Raw genomic sequence first — 18,125 nt, 5'->3', positions numbered from 1 at the left:
ACATGTAAGTGATATCATATAATATTTGTCTTTCTCTGTCTGACTTCCTTCACTTTGTATTATATTCTCTAGGTCCATCCGTGTTGCTGCAAATGGCAATATTTCATTCTTTTTTATGGCTGAGTAATATTCCATTGCATATATATTCCACATCTTTTTCATCTTTTCTGGATATATGCCCAGGAGTGGAATTGCTGGATCATATGGTGGCTCTATTTTTTCTTTTTTTTTTTTTTTTTTTTCGGTACACGGGCCTCTCGCTGTTGCGGCCTCTCCCGTTGCGGAGCACAGGCTCTGGACGCGCAAGCTCAGCGGCCATGGCTCACGGACCCAGCCGCTCCGCGGCATGTGGGATCTTCCCGGACCGGGGCACGAACCCGTGTCCCCTGCATCGGCAGGCGGACTCTCAACCACTGCGCCACCAGGGAAGCCCTCTATTTTTTCTTTTTTAAGGAATCTCTGTACTGTTCTCCGTAGTGGCTGCAACAATTTACATTCCCACCAACAGTGTAGGAGGGTTCCCTTTTCTCCACACCCTCTCCAGCATTTGTTATTTGTGGACTTTTTAATGATGGCCATTCTGACCAGTGTGAGGTGGTACCTCATTGTAGTTTTGATTTGCATTTCTCTAATAATTAGTGATGTTGAGCGTCTTTTCACGTGCCTGTTGGCCATCTGTATGTCTTTTTTCAGAGAAATGTCTATTTAGGTGTTCCACCCATTTTAAAGTTGGATTATTTGGTTCCTTTGCTATTGAGTTGTATGAGCTGTTTATATATTTTGGATATTAACCCCTTGTCAGTTACATGGTTTGCAAATACTTTCTCCCGTTCTGTAGGTTGTCTTTTCATTCTGTTGATGGTTTCTTTTGCCTTGGGAGACTGATCTAAGAAATATTGCTATGATTTATGTCAGAGAACCTTTTGCCTATGTTCTCTTCTAAGATTTTATGGTGTCGTGTCTTATATATAGGTCTTTAAGCCATTTTGAGTTTATTTTTGTGTATGCTGTGAGGGAGTGTTCTAATGTCACTAACTTATATGCAGTGGTCCAGTTTTCCCAGCACCCCTTGCTGAAGAGACTGTCTTTTCTCCATTGTACATTCTTGCCTCCTTTGTCGTAGCAAATGCCTTTTATGTTCTAATCTCAGATATCACAGACCACTTCTGCCACACTCTATTGTTAGAAGTGAGTTACTAAATCCAGCCCACATTCAAGGGGAGGAGAATTCAGCTCCTCCTCTTGAAAGGAAGTATATTTAAAAAGTTGTGGACATATTTATAAACCACCACAAATGGTAGCATACTAAACACTTGGTTTGTCTTGCTTTTTAAATTCAACAACACATCTTGGAGATTGTTCCAGATCAGTGTACAGAGAGCTGCTTTTTTCTTAAGAGCTGCATAATATACTTTTGTGTGGATGTGTCATCTTTTATGTCATCAATATTTAAGTTATTTACAATATCTTGCTATCGCAGTGTTTCAGTGGATGATGTATATAATTTGATACATATGTAAGTATAAGGATAACATAAAGACCTAGAGTGGAATTGCTGGATTAAATGGTCTTTATGTTTACAATTTTGACAGATCCAGTCAGGTCCCCTCCGTGGAAGTTATGCAGAGTTACATTTCCAGCAACAATGTACGAGGGTACCTGTTTCCCCGCATTCTTGCCAACTGTGTTATCAAATATTTTATTTTTGCCAAACTGATGGGAAAAAGTACTCTCTTATGATAGTAATTTGTCTTTCTTTTATGAATGAGGTCGAGCATCTTTTATATATACAGGCCGACCTTATTTTATTGCAATTCACTTTAGTACACCTCACAGATATTGCCTTTTTTTTTTTTTTTAAACAAATTGAAGGTTTGAGGCAACCCTGTGTTGAGCAAGTCTATCGGTGCCATTTTTCCAAATAGCATTTGCTACACTTTGTGTCTCTGTGTCACATTTTGGTAATTCTCACAATATTTCATACTTTTTCATTGTTATATTTGTTATGGGTGATCTGTGATCTTTGTAATTGTTTTGGCATTTTTTTAGCTATAAAGTATTTTAAGTTTGTACATTTTTTTAGACATAATGCTATTGCACACTTAATAGGCTATAGTATAGTGTAAACATAACTTTTATATGCACTGGGAAGCCAAAAAAAAATTTGTGTCATTCGCTTTATTGTGATATTTGCTTTATTGTGGAGGTCTGGAACTGCACCCGCAATATCTCCAAGGTGTACCTGTATGTTTTCTGTAAACTGTCAGTTCAGAAATATTTTTTTACCAAGCTAATGGTATTTTTCCTCTGATTTGTAAGAACTCTTTATAAATTAAAAGAGCTAGCTCTTTGTGATATGTTACAAATATTGTCTCCCAGTTTATCTTTTGACTTTGTCTATGGATGTTTTCCTCATGGTGAAATTTGTTTTTTCTCAACGTAAGCAAATCATAAGTTCCCTCCTATATGCCTCCTGAGTGTAGTATAATACCTAGAATGGCCTTGGAGTGTTTTGAGTGGGGGCGGGTTGTTGGTGGAGAGGATGGGCTGGAGGTGTCGAGAGGATGAGGGCTGAACTGTTCTTATTCTGACAGCCTCTTATTTTTGTCTTATTCTTTTCATTCCATTTCATGTTATTCATCATTATCAACCTTTTATCCCAGAGCCGTTTAATGGCATAAGGAGAGCCCTGGATCAGGAGTCTGGGTTGGCACATAGTAGGTGCTTAATAAGTGTCTATTGAATGAATGAATGATGAGCTCTTTTCTTTTTTTTGTTTTTTGGCCGTGCAGTGCGGCCTATGGGCTCTTAGTTCCCTGACTAGGGATCGAACCTGTGCTCCCTGCATTGGGAGCGTGGAGTCTTAACCACTGGACCGCCAGGGAAGTCCCTGAATGATAAGCTCTGATTTAAGTCCTAGCTCCACCACCCGCTCCTTTGGAGGCAGTACGTTCAGCAGTCAGCCAACCTGAATTTGAATCCTGAGTGTGGCATTACCAACTAAGTGTCCTTTGGAAGGTTATACAATTTCTGACTCTAAGTTTCCTCCTCTATAAAATGGGGACCATAATAGTAACTAGCTCATGGGGCAGTTAAAGGATTGATTGAGAATGTGTGTACACACCCTGGCACAAAGGAAACCCAATTTGCCAAACAGCAATTGTTATTAGCTGTCGTGTGACTTTCGTCATAACCCTTTGGTTCCAACATTCCATGGTCTGTGCTACAACCAGGGAGGAAAGGTTGAAAAGTGGGGAGAACTGGGAAATACACCTGGAAAAGCAGGGGAGCTCTGAAGGTTGGGCCTTGAAGTCTGGGGTCTTATTCTTAGGTTATGGGCAATTACTTGTAGGCATGGGAATGACCAGGGCCAGATGTGGGTTTAGAAAGATGACTTGGGGACTTCCCGGGTGGCGCAGTGGTTAAGAATCCGCCTGCCAATGCAGGGGACACGGGTTCGAGCCCTGGTCCGGGACGATCCCACATGCCACGGAGCAACTAAGCCCGTGCGCCACAACTACTGAGCCTGCACTCTAGCGCCCGTGAGCCGCAACTACTGAGCCCACACGTCACAACTACTGAAGCCCGCATGCCTAGAGCCCGTGCTCCGCAACAAGAGAAGCCACCACAATGAGAAGCCCGCTCACGGCAACTAGAGAAAGCCTGCGAGCAGCAACGAAGACCCAGTGCAGCCAAAAATAAATAAATTTTTAAAAAAGGAAAAGAAAGGTGACTTGGGCAGTTGCTGCAGGGAAGGGACTGATGGAGGCCTGATGGGAGACCAGGAGCCTGGGGGGAAAGCAGTGGCAGTGGTCCAGGTGAGAGGGGCTGAGGCCGGGGCACGGGAGGAGGAGAAAACTGGAGACCTATTTAGGATCCCAGTAGGTGTGTGTGTGTGGGGTGGGGTGAGGACAGGCAGGCCTTGCAGGTGACGCAGGGTCCTCTCGTTGAACGATTTGGTCTTGGAATGACATTCCCAAAGGACACAGCAGGGAGATCCGCTCAGTCTGGGAAATGCTGAATTTGCGGTCCCTATGAGACCCACAGGAGGAGGGCTCTGACCAGCTGTTGACTATCTGGCCTCGAACCGAGGAAAGAGGTCTCAGCTGGAGATGTTAGATGTCAGTCTGAGTGTGGGTGAAATTGCCCGGGGAGAGCGTGTAGAGGGAAAAGAGGAGACAGCCTCGAAACACCAACCTTTAAGATGCAGGTCGAGGAGGAGCCAGAAAAGGCGGCTTGGAGAGAGGCGCCAGAGCAGCTGCTCAGATTAGCAACAGGGAAACTGAGAAGGACAGCCTTGAGAAAGGACGGCTGCCTGGAGGAGCCAGAGGGACGCGGAAGGGACGGAGCCGCCTGCGTGGTGGGCCTGGGCCAGACTGGAGGAGTGAGGCAGGATGCGGGGAGAGCGGCGGGAGCTTTCTGACCGAGCCCTTGAGATGAGTGTGGCAGAGCCGAGCCAGGGTAGCGGGGGATGCAGCGCATTCAAAGGTTGTCAAGAGGCTGTGTGTGGGCTCCATGCAGGCTGGGCCCAGGGCTGGTGGAGTAAATACTGTTCCCAAATAATTACCACACAAAGTGATGGGCGTCCCATCTCTCCATAACAGCATCTGTGACAACAGATACAATTATTTGTGTTCCTAACAGTCCCCCTACTAAACAGTAGTCTTCTCAAGATCAGGAACCACGAGCCGGGGACTGAATGGCTTGGAGGAAGTGTTCCAGGGAGAGGGAACAGTCAGTGCCAAGCCCTCCAGGGGGCGCTGAACTAGAAATGTTGTTAGGGTTAGGGTTAGAAGGGAGGCCCAGGGTGGCTGGAGTGTACGGATCGGATCGAGAGGCCGAATGGCGTGGGGGAAAGTGGGGTGAGCCTGTGGGTCACACAGGCCAGGACCAGGCGTCAGGGCTTATCCTGAGCGTAGTGGGAAGCTTTTGAAGGGTATTGAGCAGGGGAGTGGCACCATCTGCTTTCGACGGCTCACTCTGGATGCTGAGTGGAGAACAGACGATGGGGCAAGGATGAGAGCAGAGAAACTAGTTAGGAGGCCACTGCGGGCTTCCAGGAGGGAGATCATGGCAGCTTGGACAGATGGTGGCAGTGGAGATGGAGAAAAGAGGTCAGTCCGAGATATTTTTTGGAGGTCAAGACAGTCGGCCTTGCAAGTGGACTGGACTGGGGGTGAGGGAAATGGAGGAGTCAGGGTGTCCCCATAATCTGGGTGCTGGATGGGGTGTAGGGAGCCCAGGCACGAGAGTCCCGTCCCCTCCGAGCTCCCCAGCTAATGGAGGCACTAAGATTGGGCCTGGATCTTCAAATCCAGCGGGCGGGGTTGACTGTTAGGAGAGGTCTGGTCTCCCTTGTACAATAAGCCCCTGCCCTGGGGGGCAGGACAGAGCTGGTGCGAGGGACATGAGGACAACCTCCTTCTTAGGGTGTGTGTGTGGGGGGTGTCTCCCTACAACCCCCTAGTGCACCAGGCCTGGGGAGGCGCTCCCTTGGAAAGCTGTGGTCGTGGTGCCGACACAGGTCGTTCTCCGGGCTTCTCTCAGCCCCCAAGTCAGCCTGGTTCCTTCTAGAAAAACCTTCCTAAATGTGAGGAAGGGACTCATAGAAGATACAGGATACGAGCAGCCATCCGTGCATTCTGTGCTATACTGCTTCTCTATATCTCACCTTTTCTAGGACTTTTTACAGCTTCGTAAAATTATCATTGTTCTTTGTACAAAGATTGGAGAATGTAGATGACCAAGATTACACACATAATCTCACTTTCCCAGAAACAGTCAACTTAACTGTTGGTCTGAAGTCGTAACAGTATGGAGTACTGGTTATGAGCAGGCTCTGGAGCCAGACTGTCTGGGTTCAGATCCTGGTTCTGTAACTTACCAGCTGTGTGACTTTGGATAACTTGGATGACCTCTCTGTGCCTCTGTGTCCTCAACTGTAAAAAGAAGAAAATAATAGTACCTACTCCACAGAGTGTTGTGGGGATTAAATGAAGTAATGTGTGTAAGATACTTAGCATAGTTCCTGATGTGGTAAATTTTATATAACTATTTGCTATAACTATGTAAGTATTTCTTCCCAAAATGAAATTATATTGTACATTATTTTTCACATCCTTTTGAAACCTAACATATCATAAGTATTTTCTGTATCATTAAATCTTCCTCAGTATAGTTTAATAGGGGAGTAGTATTCCATGGTATGAAAGAATATTCCTGTGTTGTTGGATAATTAGTTGCTTCTTTCTTTCCTTCCTTCTTTTATTATTTCTCCCTCTCTTCCTCCCTTCTTTTCCTGCTCTCTTCCTTCTTCTCTTTCTTGCAAATAAAGATGTGATAGACATCCTCATAGCTAAATCTTAGAGCAGATCCTTGAGCATTTTCTTAGAATAAATTCCTAGAAATTGGCAAGCTCAGTCAAAAGGGGTCTAGAGATTTTCAGTTTTATGGGTTTTTTTGTGATTAATTCATTATTTCTGTGAGCTCCATTTGGCTTGTGCATTGCAGTTCTTTGTTGCTTTAATTATTTCATTCCAAGTGAGTGAAAAAATCTCTGGCCATAGTCACTTATTAGTGATCAACTCCCACCTGCCTTAAGGTTTCAGTAGGTAACTTATTCACGTGGTCCTGAATTCAAAAGGTGTAGCAGGTTAGCAGTGCAAGGTCTCCATCCTGTCCTATCCTTGGCTCCTCAGTCCCCTCCTTAGAAGTAAGCAGGGTTATCAGTGTGAATGTTATATAAATGAAGTCACATTTTCCCCCAATGTTATGACTCTAAGGGGCATCCAAGTTGTTGCGTGTAGCTGCCATAACAAAATACCATAGCCTGGGTGGCTTACATTTATTGTCCCATAGTTCAGGAAACTAGAATTCCAAGACCTAGAATTCCAGACCAGCATGGTCTGGTTCTGGTGAGAGTCCTCTTCTTGGCTTGCAGACGGCCACCTTCTTGCTGTGTCGTCAGGTGGCAGGTGCAGGGAGAGAGCAAGCTCTCTGGTATCTCTTCTTATAAGAGCACTAATCCCATCATGGGGCCTCACTCTCATGACCTCATCTAACCCTAATTACCTCCCCAAGGCCCCTTCCACAAATACTCTCACATTGGAGGTTACGGCTTCAAAATATGACTTTTATGGGGACACAGTTCAGTCCATATCAAGCCTCTTTGGAGTCTGCTCAGGGACAGAAAGCCCTGGGGGACATCCAATCTGACCCCCTAGTAATGGGTAGCAGCCGGGGTGCATCAGGCATGGAGGGGACAGCTGAGCATAAACAAAGCCCTCCCTTTAGGAGTGATCGGCTCAGTGTATGTCCCTTGAGGATAGTGTCATGGTGTCATAATGAAACTCTATTAAAATAGCTAAGCATAAAATGCATAATTAAAAAGCTTTACATAAAGACACATTTACACCACAAGCTTTAAAGGACACAAGCACCCACGTATATTGTATATTTTCTCTTAACTTCATCACTTTTTTAGTCTCATCCTGGGTTCATTCCCCAAACTCAAGTATTGTTTTTCCTTTTAACTTTCCTTTAGTTGCTTAATTATATTTTAAAAGTGTAAGAGGATTTCATGGCCAGACATAGGTGGCAAAGGACTGGACATAACATTATCATTTTTATCATAAAAGTAATATATGCAAATGTTAAACACTTTCCAACAGTACAGGAGGGCAGAGAATAAAAAGTGTCTCCCTCCTTTCCTCCTCCACCCCAGGCAGTGTTTCAGAGGTTCCCATCATTAAGTTGCTTCTGTATTCTTCCAGAAATGTTTATAGACATGCAAGCTTACGTATGTATATTCTTTGAAAAACCAATATTTTAAATTATGTTTTTTTTAATTTTATGAGTAATACATGAATACATTCACTCCGTGAAAAGCTGAAGCATTACAAACAGGCTAAAGTCCCCACCCACTCCCTGCCCAGAGGCCACCATTATTATGAACGTAATTTCTATTTTTCCTGATCTTTTTGTGTGCATTTACATACACATCCATGAGGAAAAAACGTCGTGTCATTTTCTGTGTTCCCTTTCCTCCCTCCCTTCCTTCCTCTTTCTCTTTTTTTTTTTTTTGGTAAAGTACACATAACATAAAATTTACCATTTTACCCATTCTTAGATGTCCAGTTCTGTGCCATTAAGAACATTCACCCTGTTGTGCAACCACCCTCACCATCTGTCCCCACAACTCTTTTCACACGCAGAACTCTGTCCCCATTAAACACTAACTCCCCATGCCCCGCCCCCAGTCCCTGACAACCAGCATTCTACTTTCCGCCTCTAGGAATCTGACTGCTCTTGGCTCCTCCTATACGTGGAATCATACAATATTTGACCTTTTGTGACTGGCTCATATAATTTAGCATAATGTCCTCCAGATTCCTCCACGTTGTAGCATGTGTCAGGATTTCCTTCCTTTTTAAGGTGCTCTGAGGTGTCTCAGATCATTTGGCAGGTAAAAGCGTCCAGCTAGAACCTAAGAACAATGTTTTGTTTTTACTATACTTATGGTTATAGTTGCCTTCTATCTATGGTAAATGATCCTGGTTTCCTTTTCTTTGATGGTGATATAAAGCTTACTTTTACAGTAAATGCCTCTCAGTTAAAAAGTGAGTCTGTGGAATTCCCTGGCGGTCCAGTAGTTGGAACTCCGCTTTTACTGCTGAGGGCCTGGGTTCAGTCCCTGGTTGGTTGGGGAACTAAGATCCCACAAGCCGCGTGGCACGGCCAAAGAAAAAGTGAGTCTATTCAGAGAGAAACATTCAGTAAAGACCTGTCTGGGTTTGAATACAGAGCCCGCCACCTCCTAGCTGTGTGACATGGATACGATACGACTTAGTTCTTCTGAGCCTCAGGTTAGTTATAGGATTAAATGAGATCATGCATGTTAGGAGCTTCACACCCTGGCATATGGTTAAGCACTCAATACTATTTGTTATCGTTATTATATTATTAATAACAGTAATATTATTAATCTTAAATTTGTCCAACACCACCTGGCTGCTTGGGAAGTCAGCAGACTCTAGGGTGACTGGATATCGGTGCCCCATCCGAAGGCCCCTTCCCCTAGACCAGTGGTTCTCAACCAGGGACATCTTTGCCCCCAAGGGGACATTTGACAGTGGCTTGAGACTTTTTTTTTTTATCACTATGACTGTGGGTGGTGGGTAGAAGCTAGGGGTGATGCTGTACATCCCACAATGCACCCCACTTACCCCACCCTGCACCCTGCACCTGTGTCTATGCCTTATAGCAGGTGGCTCTTCAGCCAGCTCATTATTTCCAAGAGACTTGAACTTGGACTCCAGAGACCTCAGCCATGGTTTCCTCTTCCAGCACACAGGGATGCTGAAGGCTGCCTTGTCTCTAGTTATTCCACCTCCTGATCGTTGAGCCTCTTGATCACCTACCTGGTCTATGCTGTCCCTAGAGGTCCCTTCCTCTCCTGCCGCAGGTCTCAGGAAACCTGTCTGATTGGCTTTTCTCCACTTGCTTTACTGCTGGGTGTTTGTAGTTCCTAGAGCAGCCTCTGGGGCCCCATAGCCACCACCTAAAACACTGCAGAGTAAAGGAGGCAGAGAGAGTGAGTGAGAGATGGAGAGAGAGGCCCCCCCCCCCCCCGCCCCAACGCCTTCTCTGAGTGCCCTGTCATCCTGGGTCTCCTTCCAGTCGCTCCCTGACATGTATAAATATTCTATTTGTGTGTTGATTTGATTTGATTCGTCTCCACACACCTCCGCTCCTGAGGACAAGAAACCGTGACTGGCAGTGTCCCCAGCACCCTGCATAGTGCCTGACACATAGAAGACACTCAGAATTTATTTGTGGAATATACGAAGGGAGAGGCAGAGAGAGGAAAGGGCGAGGGGATAGATAAAGGGAAGGAAGACAAGCAAGAAAAGGCAGAGAGAAGAGGAGGGGTGTTGAATGAATGTCAGATGCTGAGATCTAAGGAGAGAAGGGAAGAGGGAGGGTCAAGACTGAGGATTAAGCACTGTATAGACTAGCTGGAGAGAGAGGGGGAGGGGTGTGGAGAGAGAGGCAAAAAAAGATGAAAAGGGTGGAGAAGAGAAAGGAATGGAGACACACGACTAGAGAGACACGTAAGTGATGAGGCAGCGAGACAGAGAAAACGTGCAGGCGCAGAGCTCCGGGAGAAAACCTCTTTGAACGCTGAGCTTGCAGAGGGAGGAGGACCACCTGCAGGCTACTGCTGCGGTTTCCATGGTGACGGGGATGCTCTGGGCAGGAGAGGAAACACTGTACGGGGAGAGGAGGAGGGACTGGGTGGGTTTTGCCCCTCCCAGGCTCTTTCCTCACCCCTGCCTCAAGCTGGAGATTCAGGGCCGAGGACGGGGAGCTGGGAGTGCAGCCTCCCCCGCCCTCCTCAAAGGACCCTGCAGATGTGAAGAACTTAGGCGCCTCGTCTCCCACTCCCCCATCCCTGGCATTTGACCCTCCTCCCCTCTCCCGGGTCCTGGAGGGTCCTGGAGGGTCCTGAAGAGTGTTAGGGAAATATGGGAAGGTGGCTGGGTCAAGCCCTCTCCGTAGGCTCCTCCTCTCTTCCCACCCCATAATTGCTAGAGCGCCCCTGGGCTCCGTCCTGGGCCTTCTCTTCAGTTTCCATAACGTCCCGTCCTAGGGATTTACATGCCCACAGCTCCCACATTTATATCCCCAGCCCTGATTTCTCCCTGAGTTTCCTTCTCCATTTGGGTATCTAAAGGGCATCTTCAAACTTGTTGAATTCTTTAACTCACCAAGCTCATTCTTGCCTCAGGGCCTTTTTGCATTTGCCATTCCCTTTGCCACGAGCTCTTTTCCCCAGCCATTTATTAGAGGTGTCTTTCACTTGAGCTAAGAATTGTCTTGGAGAAGGCGAGCGCTTTGGAGAGGGGAGGAAGGCCTGCTCCAACGTGTGTGTGTGTGTGTGTGTGTGTGTGTGTGTGTGTGTGTGTGTGTGTGTGTTTGAGTGTGTAAGATCACAGTGCTGTCAGGGGCGCCCTGTGTCAGTATAAGGAGCACACCCTAGGGGAGTGTGGAAGGACTGTCCTGTTAGAAGGTCGGAGTGAGGCCAGAGGAGGCAGAACTCGAGGCAGGGAAGAGTCTGTGCTGTGGGGAGCACTTCCTCGTACGGTAGATGAGGGAAAGAGATGGCAAAGCCAGGTGTCCCCCTCCCCATCCTGGCAACGAACGAGATGTGCCTCCTAGACAGTGGGCAGAACTGACCGCCACTCCCACTTTGTCATCACTGTCATCTAAAACCCAGGTTAAGCACCTGTGGGCCTGGCGGGGGGTCAAGGGCCCCTCTGCCCCAACCTGAGCCTTGTGGTGACCTCAGGTCTCAGACACAGTAACAGTAACTGGCAGACTGTCAGGCACTAAAAAAGGCAACATAAAGCCAGTGGACATAGTCATAAACTCTCTGCCAGGAGGGGAAGGTCTCAGCTGGAGGTGGCCTACTGAGCCCAGAAAATGGCTCTCAATAAAAATTTGTTGAGTAAATGACAAAAATAAAAAATAAAGAATGGTGAGGATGGGAGAGGGTAAGCATGGCCAAGACGCTAAAGGGAGCTGAAGGAGGTGACCCTGGTTTGCTATTTTCTCCTATTTCCAGGAAGCCTTCCCGGAGGAGGAGTTGATTTGATGGGGGCAGGAGGTGGCATTGTGTTTTGGAAAGTTTCTGCTCCCCAAGGCATGAGGCCCACCCAGGGTGTAGAGTTTCTGGATCCACAGGAGGTGGTTCATAAGCTCTTGGGTTGATGGGAGGTGCGGGGGAGCGGGGCCCAGCCTCAGGGGGCCTCCTGGTGGTCCTCAGGCTCTGGGAAGTAATCTTCCCCTTCTCTCTTCCTTCCTGACCCTGGCGGTGGGCTCGGCCTGGCGCCCCCTCAGCTCTGTGCCTTGTGCTGGGCTGCATGATCTTCCCCGACGGCTGGGACGCCGAGACGATCCGGGACATGTGTGGGGCCAAGACCGGGAAGTACTCCCTGGGGGACTGTTCGGTGCGCTGGGCGTACATCCTGGCCATCATCGGCATCCTCAACGCCCTCATCCTCTCCTTCCTTGCCTTCGTGCTGGGCAACCGGCAAACGGACCTGCTGCAGGAGGAGCTCAAGCAGGAGAACAAAGGTGAGCGGGCGCACGCTTCCGGGTGGGTGGCTGGCAGTCGCGGGGTGCGGAGGTGGGCGAGGCCGGCCCCGCCAGGCGGGGCACCTTCAAAGTCAAGTGAAGCACAAGGTGGAAACCTTAACAGAGAGGCCGACTTCCTGGGAGACAGTTGGAGGTTATCCCTCAAATCCGAACATTGGCACGCCTGACCCAGCAAACCCTCCCATGAGTATAAACCCAGGAGAAATGTATGAATGCTCTTGGCTGCAGTTGCAAAATAGCAAACACTAAAAACTACCTAAATGGCCATTGACAGGAGGATGGATAAATATATGGTGATACATTCACATCACAGAATTGTTTACAACTGTGGAAATGAATGAACGTGTTATATGTAATGGAATGAATGGATACATCCTGGAAACATAATATTGAGAGAGAGGGGAAAAAATAGAATTCCAGAAGACGACAGTGAGATAATTTTTTTGAGTTAACAAACTAAGTAACACTATGCTAAATACAGTTTAAATATATATATATATATGTGGTAATATTGCGTATTTTTTAAAAAAGCAAAGAAACGATCAATACAAAAGGTATCATGGTGGTTCTCTGTAGCTGGGATGGAAGCAGGGAAGCAAGGACATGAGGTGGGGGACAGGTGGGTGTGTACAAACTATTGGCGAGTTAAGTACTTGCATGGTGAGCCCACAGATGTTTGGTGCAGTATGCTTTATACCTAGTATAGTACACATAAACTTTCGTATGTATCAGGTAACATTAATATACAATAAAGAAAAAATTGACACCTAAGGCCAGAGTCTCAGGGATTACCAGTTATCAGATGCTTATCTGTGTATCTATGTATGTCCCTTTGTGAAATATGTGGTAGTGTTATGTGCTAATATAGGAGGGGCATCGTCCAAAACAAATCCCTCCTCAGATTGCTTTTTGTGCTCAACTCTAGAGCACGTCTTAAAGATCTTTATCATTTTGTGGAGAACCATCTTGTCCTTTTTATCCAATGCCTAGCATTACATAAGACGAAGGAATTATAGTTTCTTAACTGTTCTCCTTGTAGGGGCTGTTAGGGAGGTTCCCAGGTTTTTACTGTTACTGGCAATGCTACAGTGACCATCTTTGTCCTTGCCTTCTGTTTTCTTGGTGTCTTTCCAGAAGTGGAATTGCACACTCACAATTGTAGTGATAATTCCAGATTGCTCTCTAAAGGAAGGTCAGTCCTCTGACCCAGGGGCCCATGCTGCCCCTAGAGAAAGGGGAGACACCCCGTTTGTCTGGGTGCCCGTTTTCTGCCATGGGAAATCGGATTTCGTCGTCTCACCCTTCCTTGAGCTCTTAGCGTGTGCTGGATGTATGTTCATCACTTTCCTTTAATTACATTCATCTCTTGGAGCCTCTTATCTGTAAAATGGGGATAGTGAGGGTTATTATCTCATTTGGCAGGAGTTACTCTAGTATTGTGGTGTGAATACCCTTGGACTGTGAAGGCAGGTTGTCTGTGTTGGAAGCAGGTTGAGCTAAGGAATGAATTCACCTCTTTGAGCCTCAGTTTCCTGCACTGCCTAAAATGAGGGTGGTGAAAAAAAAAAAAAGTAAGACTCACGTCCTTTTTATCCCCCGAGGATACTCAGAGGCCTGATCTATGGAGTGGTCCACAGTCTCCATCCTCTTCCAAGTACAACTGGACTTGGATACAAACAGGCACACCAGATGACTGGAAGGACACCTGACCAGTGCTAAGCACTGACACCCAGACTCTACCTGACTCACCCCACCTGAGCCCAGTCCAGGCCTGCACTGTCCCCCAGTCCCCACCATCTATGCGTATTCCAGACCAACCCCTCAGAACTGTCATCGTAAGATGGGACAAGGGATGGGGAGAGGCGCTCCGGCTTCAGAACAACCCTTTCATTTCATCCTCCTGAGAAGCCTCCTAATCCAAGTCAGATGTTTCACGTCTTTGAGGCATCTATTGCCGACCCTTGTCCCAGTCCCTGTTCTCCGTGAGGCCGCCTCCTCTGCCTCCCCATGGCAGGGAGAGCTCAGCCTCCAGTCTAACATGTCTTGGAGGTGACAGTGGAGTAAGAGAAAAGAAGAAAAGAGCAGAATTTGTCTCATGAATCAGCACTCCCCCAACTGTGGTTTATGTAAAAAGTTTCAGAGCACCAAATAATACTGAGGGTTTCACAGCCCATTTCAGGTAATGTTATGTTTGGTAAATTTAACATGTTTTAAATGGAGGTTACCAACTGCTATATAAAGTGTTTATTAAATTAGAAAAAATTGTTTGCTAATACTTTCACAAAATATAAGTCATTCTGCTCTACACCTCCAACTTCTGTAGTACTGTATGTCAATTATATCTCAATAAAACTGAAAGAAAAATAAAGGAAAGAAAAAACAAAAAACGAGGGTGGTGAGAATGGTACCACCTAACAGGGCTGTCCTGCAAGGAAGAAAGACTGTGCCTATAACGGGGCAGTGGTGAATGCTCAGCGAAAGCTGTCACTCCTCACAGCTCCCCATCAGGCAGGCATCATAACCACCATTTTATAAATGAGAAAGCCGAGGTCTGGACAGGTCCAGTGACTTGCCCAAGGTTACCTAAGTGGTGGAGCCAGGATTTGAGGTCCAAGTCCAAAGGCCAGGCTCTTCCCTGCTGCCAGTCCCCTTTTCAGGGCCCTCCTGGGCTGCTAAGCTGTCCGTCTCTGAGGCTCCTGTCCCTGGAGACACTGGCACCTGGTCGTTTCTATGGTTTTGGTGTGAGGTCGGAGCCTGCCCTCTGGTGGCAGCTTCCAAAAGTGCAAGACTAAGACAGCCACGTGGCCTTTCCAAAGAAGTTTGGGGTTGTGACTAGTGTGAGGTTGGCCCACTCAGTGTCCTCTCCTTCCTCCCCAAAGCGCCCTAACAGCTCAGTGTTAAAAGTGACATAAGGGAGCCCCAGTTTGCCTTCCTTCAGCATCTGGGGATTTCCTTCCCTCATTGGGAACTCAAGGTGAGTGAGCCTCACCATTCAGTTCTGAGCCAAAGACCTCTGGAAGAAAAGTAAGCTCTACTTTGGTGTCATTTCCACTATTTACTATGTGCCAAACACTGTGCAAAGCCCTCGGCTGGCATTATTTACATCTTTTTAACCCCTCAGAATCACTCTGTGAAGAAGTAGGCTATGTTCATTTTACAGATGAGGAAATTGGGGCTCAGAGAGGTGGAATGACTGGCTCAAGGCCTTCCAGCTAGTCAGGGCTGGCTGCGTTTCAGAACCTGGGCAGCTCACCCCTCTGCCCAGCTTTGCCCTGAGGAGTGGCTGACGGAGCCCCAGTGCCGGGCGGCCTCTGACTTTCTCCAATTCTCTCTCTCTCTCTTAGATTTTGTGGGCTCTACAGTAAGCTCTGTGTTGCGGCCAGGGGGTGATGTCTCTGGATGGGGAGTCCTCCCCTGTCCCGTCGCTCACTCACAGGGACCCTGAAGGCCGGGATCACAGCCCAGGAGTTGACCTGCCCTCAGCTTGTCCTGTCTCCTGCCCTCTCATCCCTCCATTCACGCTCTGAGGGAAGACCCCGATCTTGGACTGACCTCACCTGCTACCTGCCTGCGAGCTCCGGGCTTTGAAGAGAGGCTGGGGCTGGGATGCAGCCTGAGGGAGGGGAGAGGCCCTGCAGAGCCTGGGAGGGTCTGGGTCTGCACCTCCCTCAACTGACCTAAGGGAGACAGCCCCCAGTCCCTGGCCTCCTCTTCCCCTCCAGTCTGGCCAGGGCCTTGCAGAGTCTTCAGGGGAAGGTGATGCCGTGGTTCCCCCACCAGGCTCCCTCAGTCCGGAGGGCTGCTGCCTGGCTCTATCCTCGCCTCCTCTGGTCCCCGCCTCCTGCAGAAACTTATCCAAGACACTGTTCCAGGGCAGCAGACTGGACTCTTTCCTATCTTTTTTTTGGCTGATGGTGGTTCCATCATCTCGTCACAGAGCTCCAGGCGCCACCGGCCTCCCTCGGGCCTCTCTGCTCCTGCTGCAGCCTGGTCCCAGCTCTCCCAAAGGAGTCTGAGCTGCACCGAGGGAGAAAGCACAGGGCCTTCTAGTCAGATGCTGACTGGGGCCCTGTCTACGTGGACTCTGAGCCAAGACAGGCAGGCTCTGGAGGCAGTGCCTGGACTCCTGTCTTGATGGCGCTTGGCCTCTGCAGCTGGGGCTGGAAGTAGCTCTGGGGCTGGCCTGGCCTCCTTCCTGCTCGGATGGCTCACCAGTGACTGGACCCTTGACCCCGGCCTGTTTTGTACAGCGTAGAACTTCTTGGCCCTGTTGTCAAGGTTGGGGAGAGGCGCCCATGAGTAGGGAATTAGGGGATGCGTCGCCCCTCTGCCCCTTCTCGTGCTGTCCCCCCATCCCCTTCTGCCAAGGGCAGAGACTGTCTTGCCTCTTTGATACTTTTCTGCATAACTTGAACTTGCAGGTCACCTCTGAACAGGGTATCCCCTGTCCCCATCCCCAGCCCTAGTAACCCTCTCCCCACCTCCTCCTCCTCCCTACCCACCTCTCACCTTGCGGTTTGCCCAGGGTCTGCAACCCAGTGGGCACGCTTGGAGCCGAGGCATGAGAGTGTGTGTGTGTGTGTGTGTGTGTGTGTGTGCGCGCGCGCGCGCACGTGCGTGTGTAGGTGTTTATGGGGCAGATGAAGTCTTCTCTCCCCCTCTCCTCCCACCGTGGGGACATCTCCTCCCTTCCTGCAGGGAGCACAGGAAGGAGACTGCAGGTGTTTCTGACCTCCCCTCACTGCCTTGGGGACCTGGTGGTAGAGCCATCTGGCTTGGGGCGTGGACGGCCCCTTCCAGCCCCCATTTTGGCGGCCGGTTGGCTTCATTTCGTGTGCCTACTTCTGTCTCCAGGTACTGGCTGCCTGGCCTATTGAGGGGGGGCATGAGGCCCCTGCAGGCTCAGTGGGGAAGCGTGTGGTCTCCCTGTCATGTCGGCCTCAGCCCAAGGAGGGAGGAAAGCAGCGAGTGCCATGTATTTGCAGCCTTGTGTTCATTTCCATAGGACCTGGACCTGACAGAGTTTCCAAGACAGACCCTAGAAATCCTCTGCCTGAGTCCCCCATCTGGACCCTAACTGGAGTCACATGCTGGGGCCTGGGAGGGTTCCTGAAACCTGGAACTTACTAAGTCCTGACCCCGGCCCTCTCTACTCCCTCCTCCTGGGCAGACACCTGCCCCTTGTGCTCTGGTCCCTGCACTGTGCTCCCCTCTCCCCTGCTCCCACCAGGGTCCCGTGCTGAGTGGGAGGGTGAGGGGAGCCTCATGAAGGTGTGGAGTGGGGGGCAGAAGTGAGTTCCTCCAAGATCCAAACCAAAGCCCAATGTTGGAGGGCATCAGGGGGAGGGGCCAGGAGCAAGGGATTAGAAATGGGAGGAAGGGGACTTCCCTGGCGGGCCAGTGGTTAAGACTCCACGCTTCCAGTGCAGGGGGTGCGGGTTCCATCCCTGGTCGGGGAACTAAGATACCACGTGCCGCATGGTGCGGCCATAAAAAGAAAAAAGAAATGGGGAGAAGACAGAGATGGGAGAAAGAGAAGAAGGAGGTGCAGAGACAGGGAGAGAAGGAGGGAGGGAGACCAGGCGATGGGGGGTGGGGTGGATTTAGAGGGTACAGAAGTGGAGAAAGTGACCAGAGAGGGAGGCGTGATGGATAGAGCACCTGGAGGTGGGAGGGGAGGTGGCCAGAGACGAGGAAGGAACGGGGATGGGAAGGAGGCAAAGGGAGAGGTGAGCTGTTGGAGGCCAGGTGCAGGGGGAGAAAGGAAGGGGAAGGAGAGGAGGATAGAGGGGACAGGACTCGGAGGAATGGGGAGCAGCTGCTGCGTGCCCACTGTGCGAGGGGAGAGCCTACCACCCACGGGGGCCACAGACCCCTGTGGGCTGCTGGTGGGAAGGTTAGGACCTACCTCCTCAGAGGCGGAGGCGGGGCCCAGGCAGCCATGCCCCACCCCATTGGGGTAGAGG

At 49.0% G+C, this 18,125-nt stretch overlaps 1 protein-coding gene across 4 annotated transcripts in view; it reads left to right on the top strand.

Annotated features, from left to right (window-relative positions):
- Positions 1–18,125, top strand: part of LHFPL4 (LHFPL tetraspan subfamily member 4) — a 41,333-nt gene that overhangs the window by 12,176 nt on the left and 11,032 nt on the right. The window contains exons 3-4 of one of the 4 annotated variants that reach the window (XM_073787615.1): positions 11,902–12,138; positions 15,504–17,009. In XM_073787615.1, coding sequence (XP_073643716.1) covers positions 11,902–12,138; positions 15,504–15,604 — 338 coding nt within the window. In that variant the 3' untranslated portion in view covers positions 15,605–17,009. Of the gene's footprint in view, positions 1–11,901; positions 12,139–13,760; positions 15,460–15,503; positions 17,010–18,125 lie in introns of those variants that run through there. The other 3 variants (XM_073787617.1, XM_073787618.1, XM_073787616.1) reach the window with 3 other exon arrangements.

Source organism: Tursiops truncatus, chromosome 10 (assembly GCF_011762595.2).
Source record: "Tursiops truncatus isolate mTurTru1 chromosome 10, mTurTru1.mat.Y, whole genome shotgun sequence".
Taxonomy (NCBI): Eukaryota; Metazoa; Chordata; class Mammalia; order Artiodactyla; family Delphinidae; genus Tursiops; species Tursiops truncatus.
Note: the sequence above shows the minus strand (reverse complement) of the source record. Positions and strands in the feature narration are given on the sequence as shown.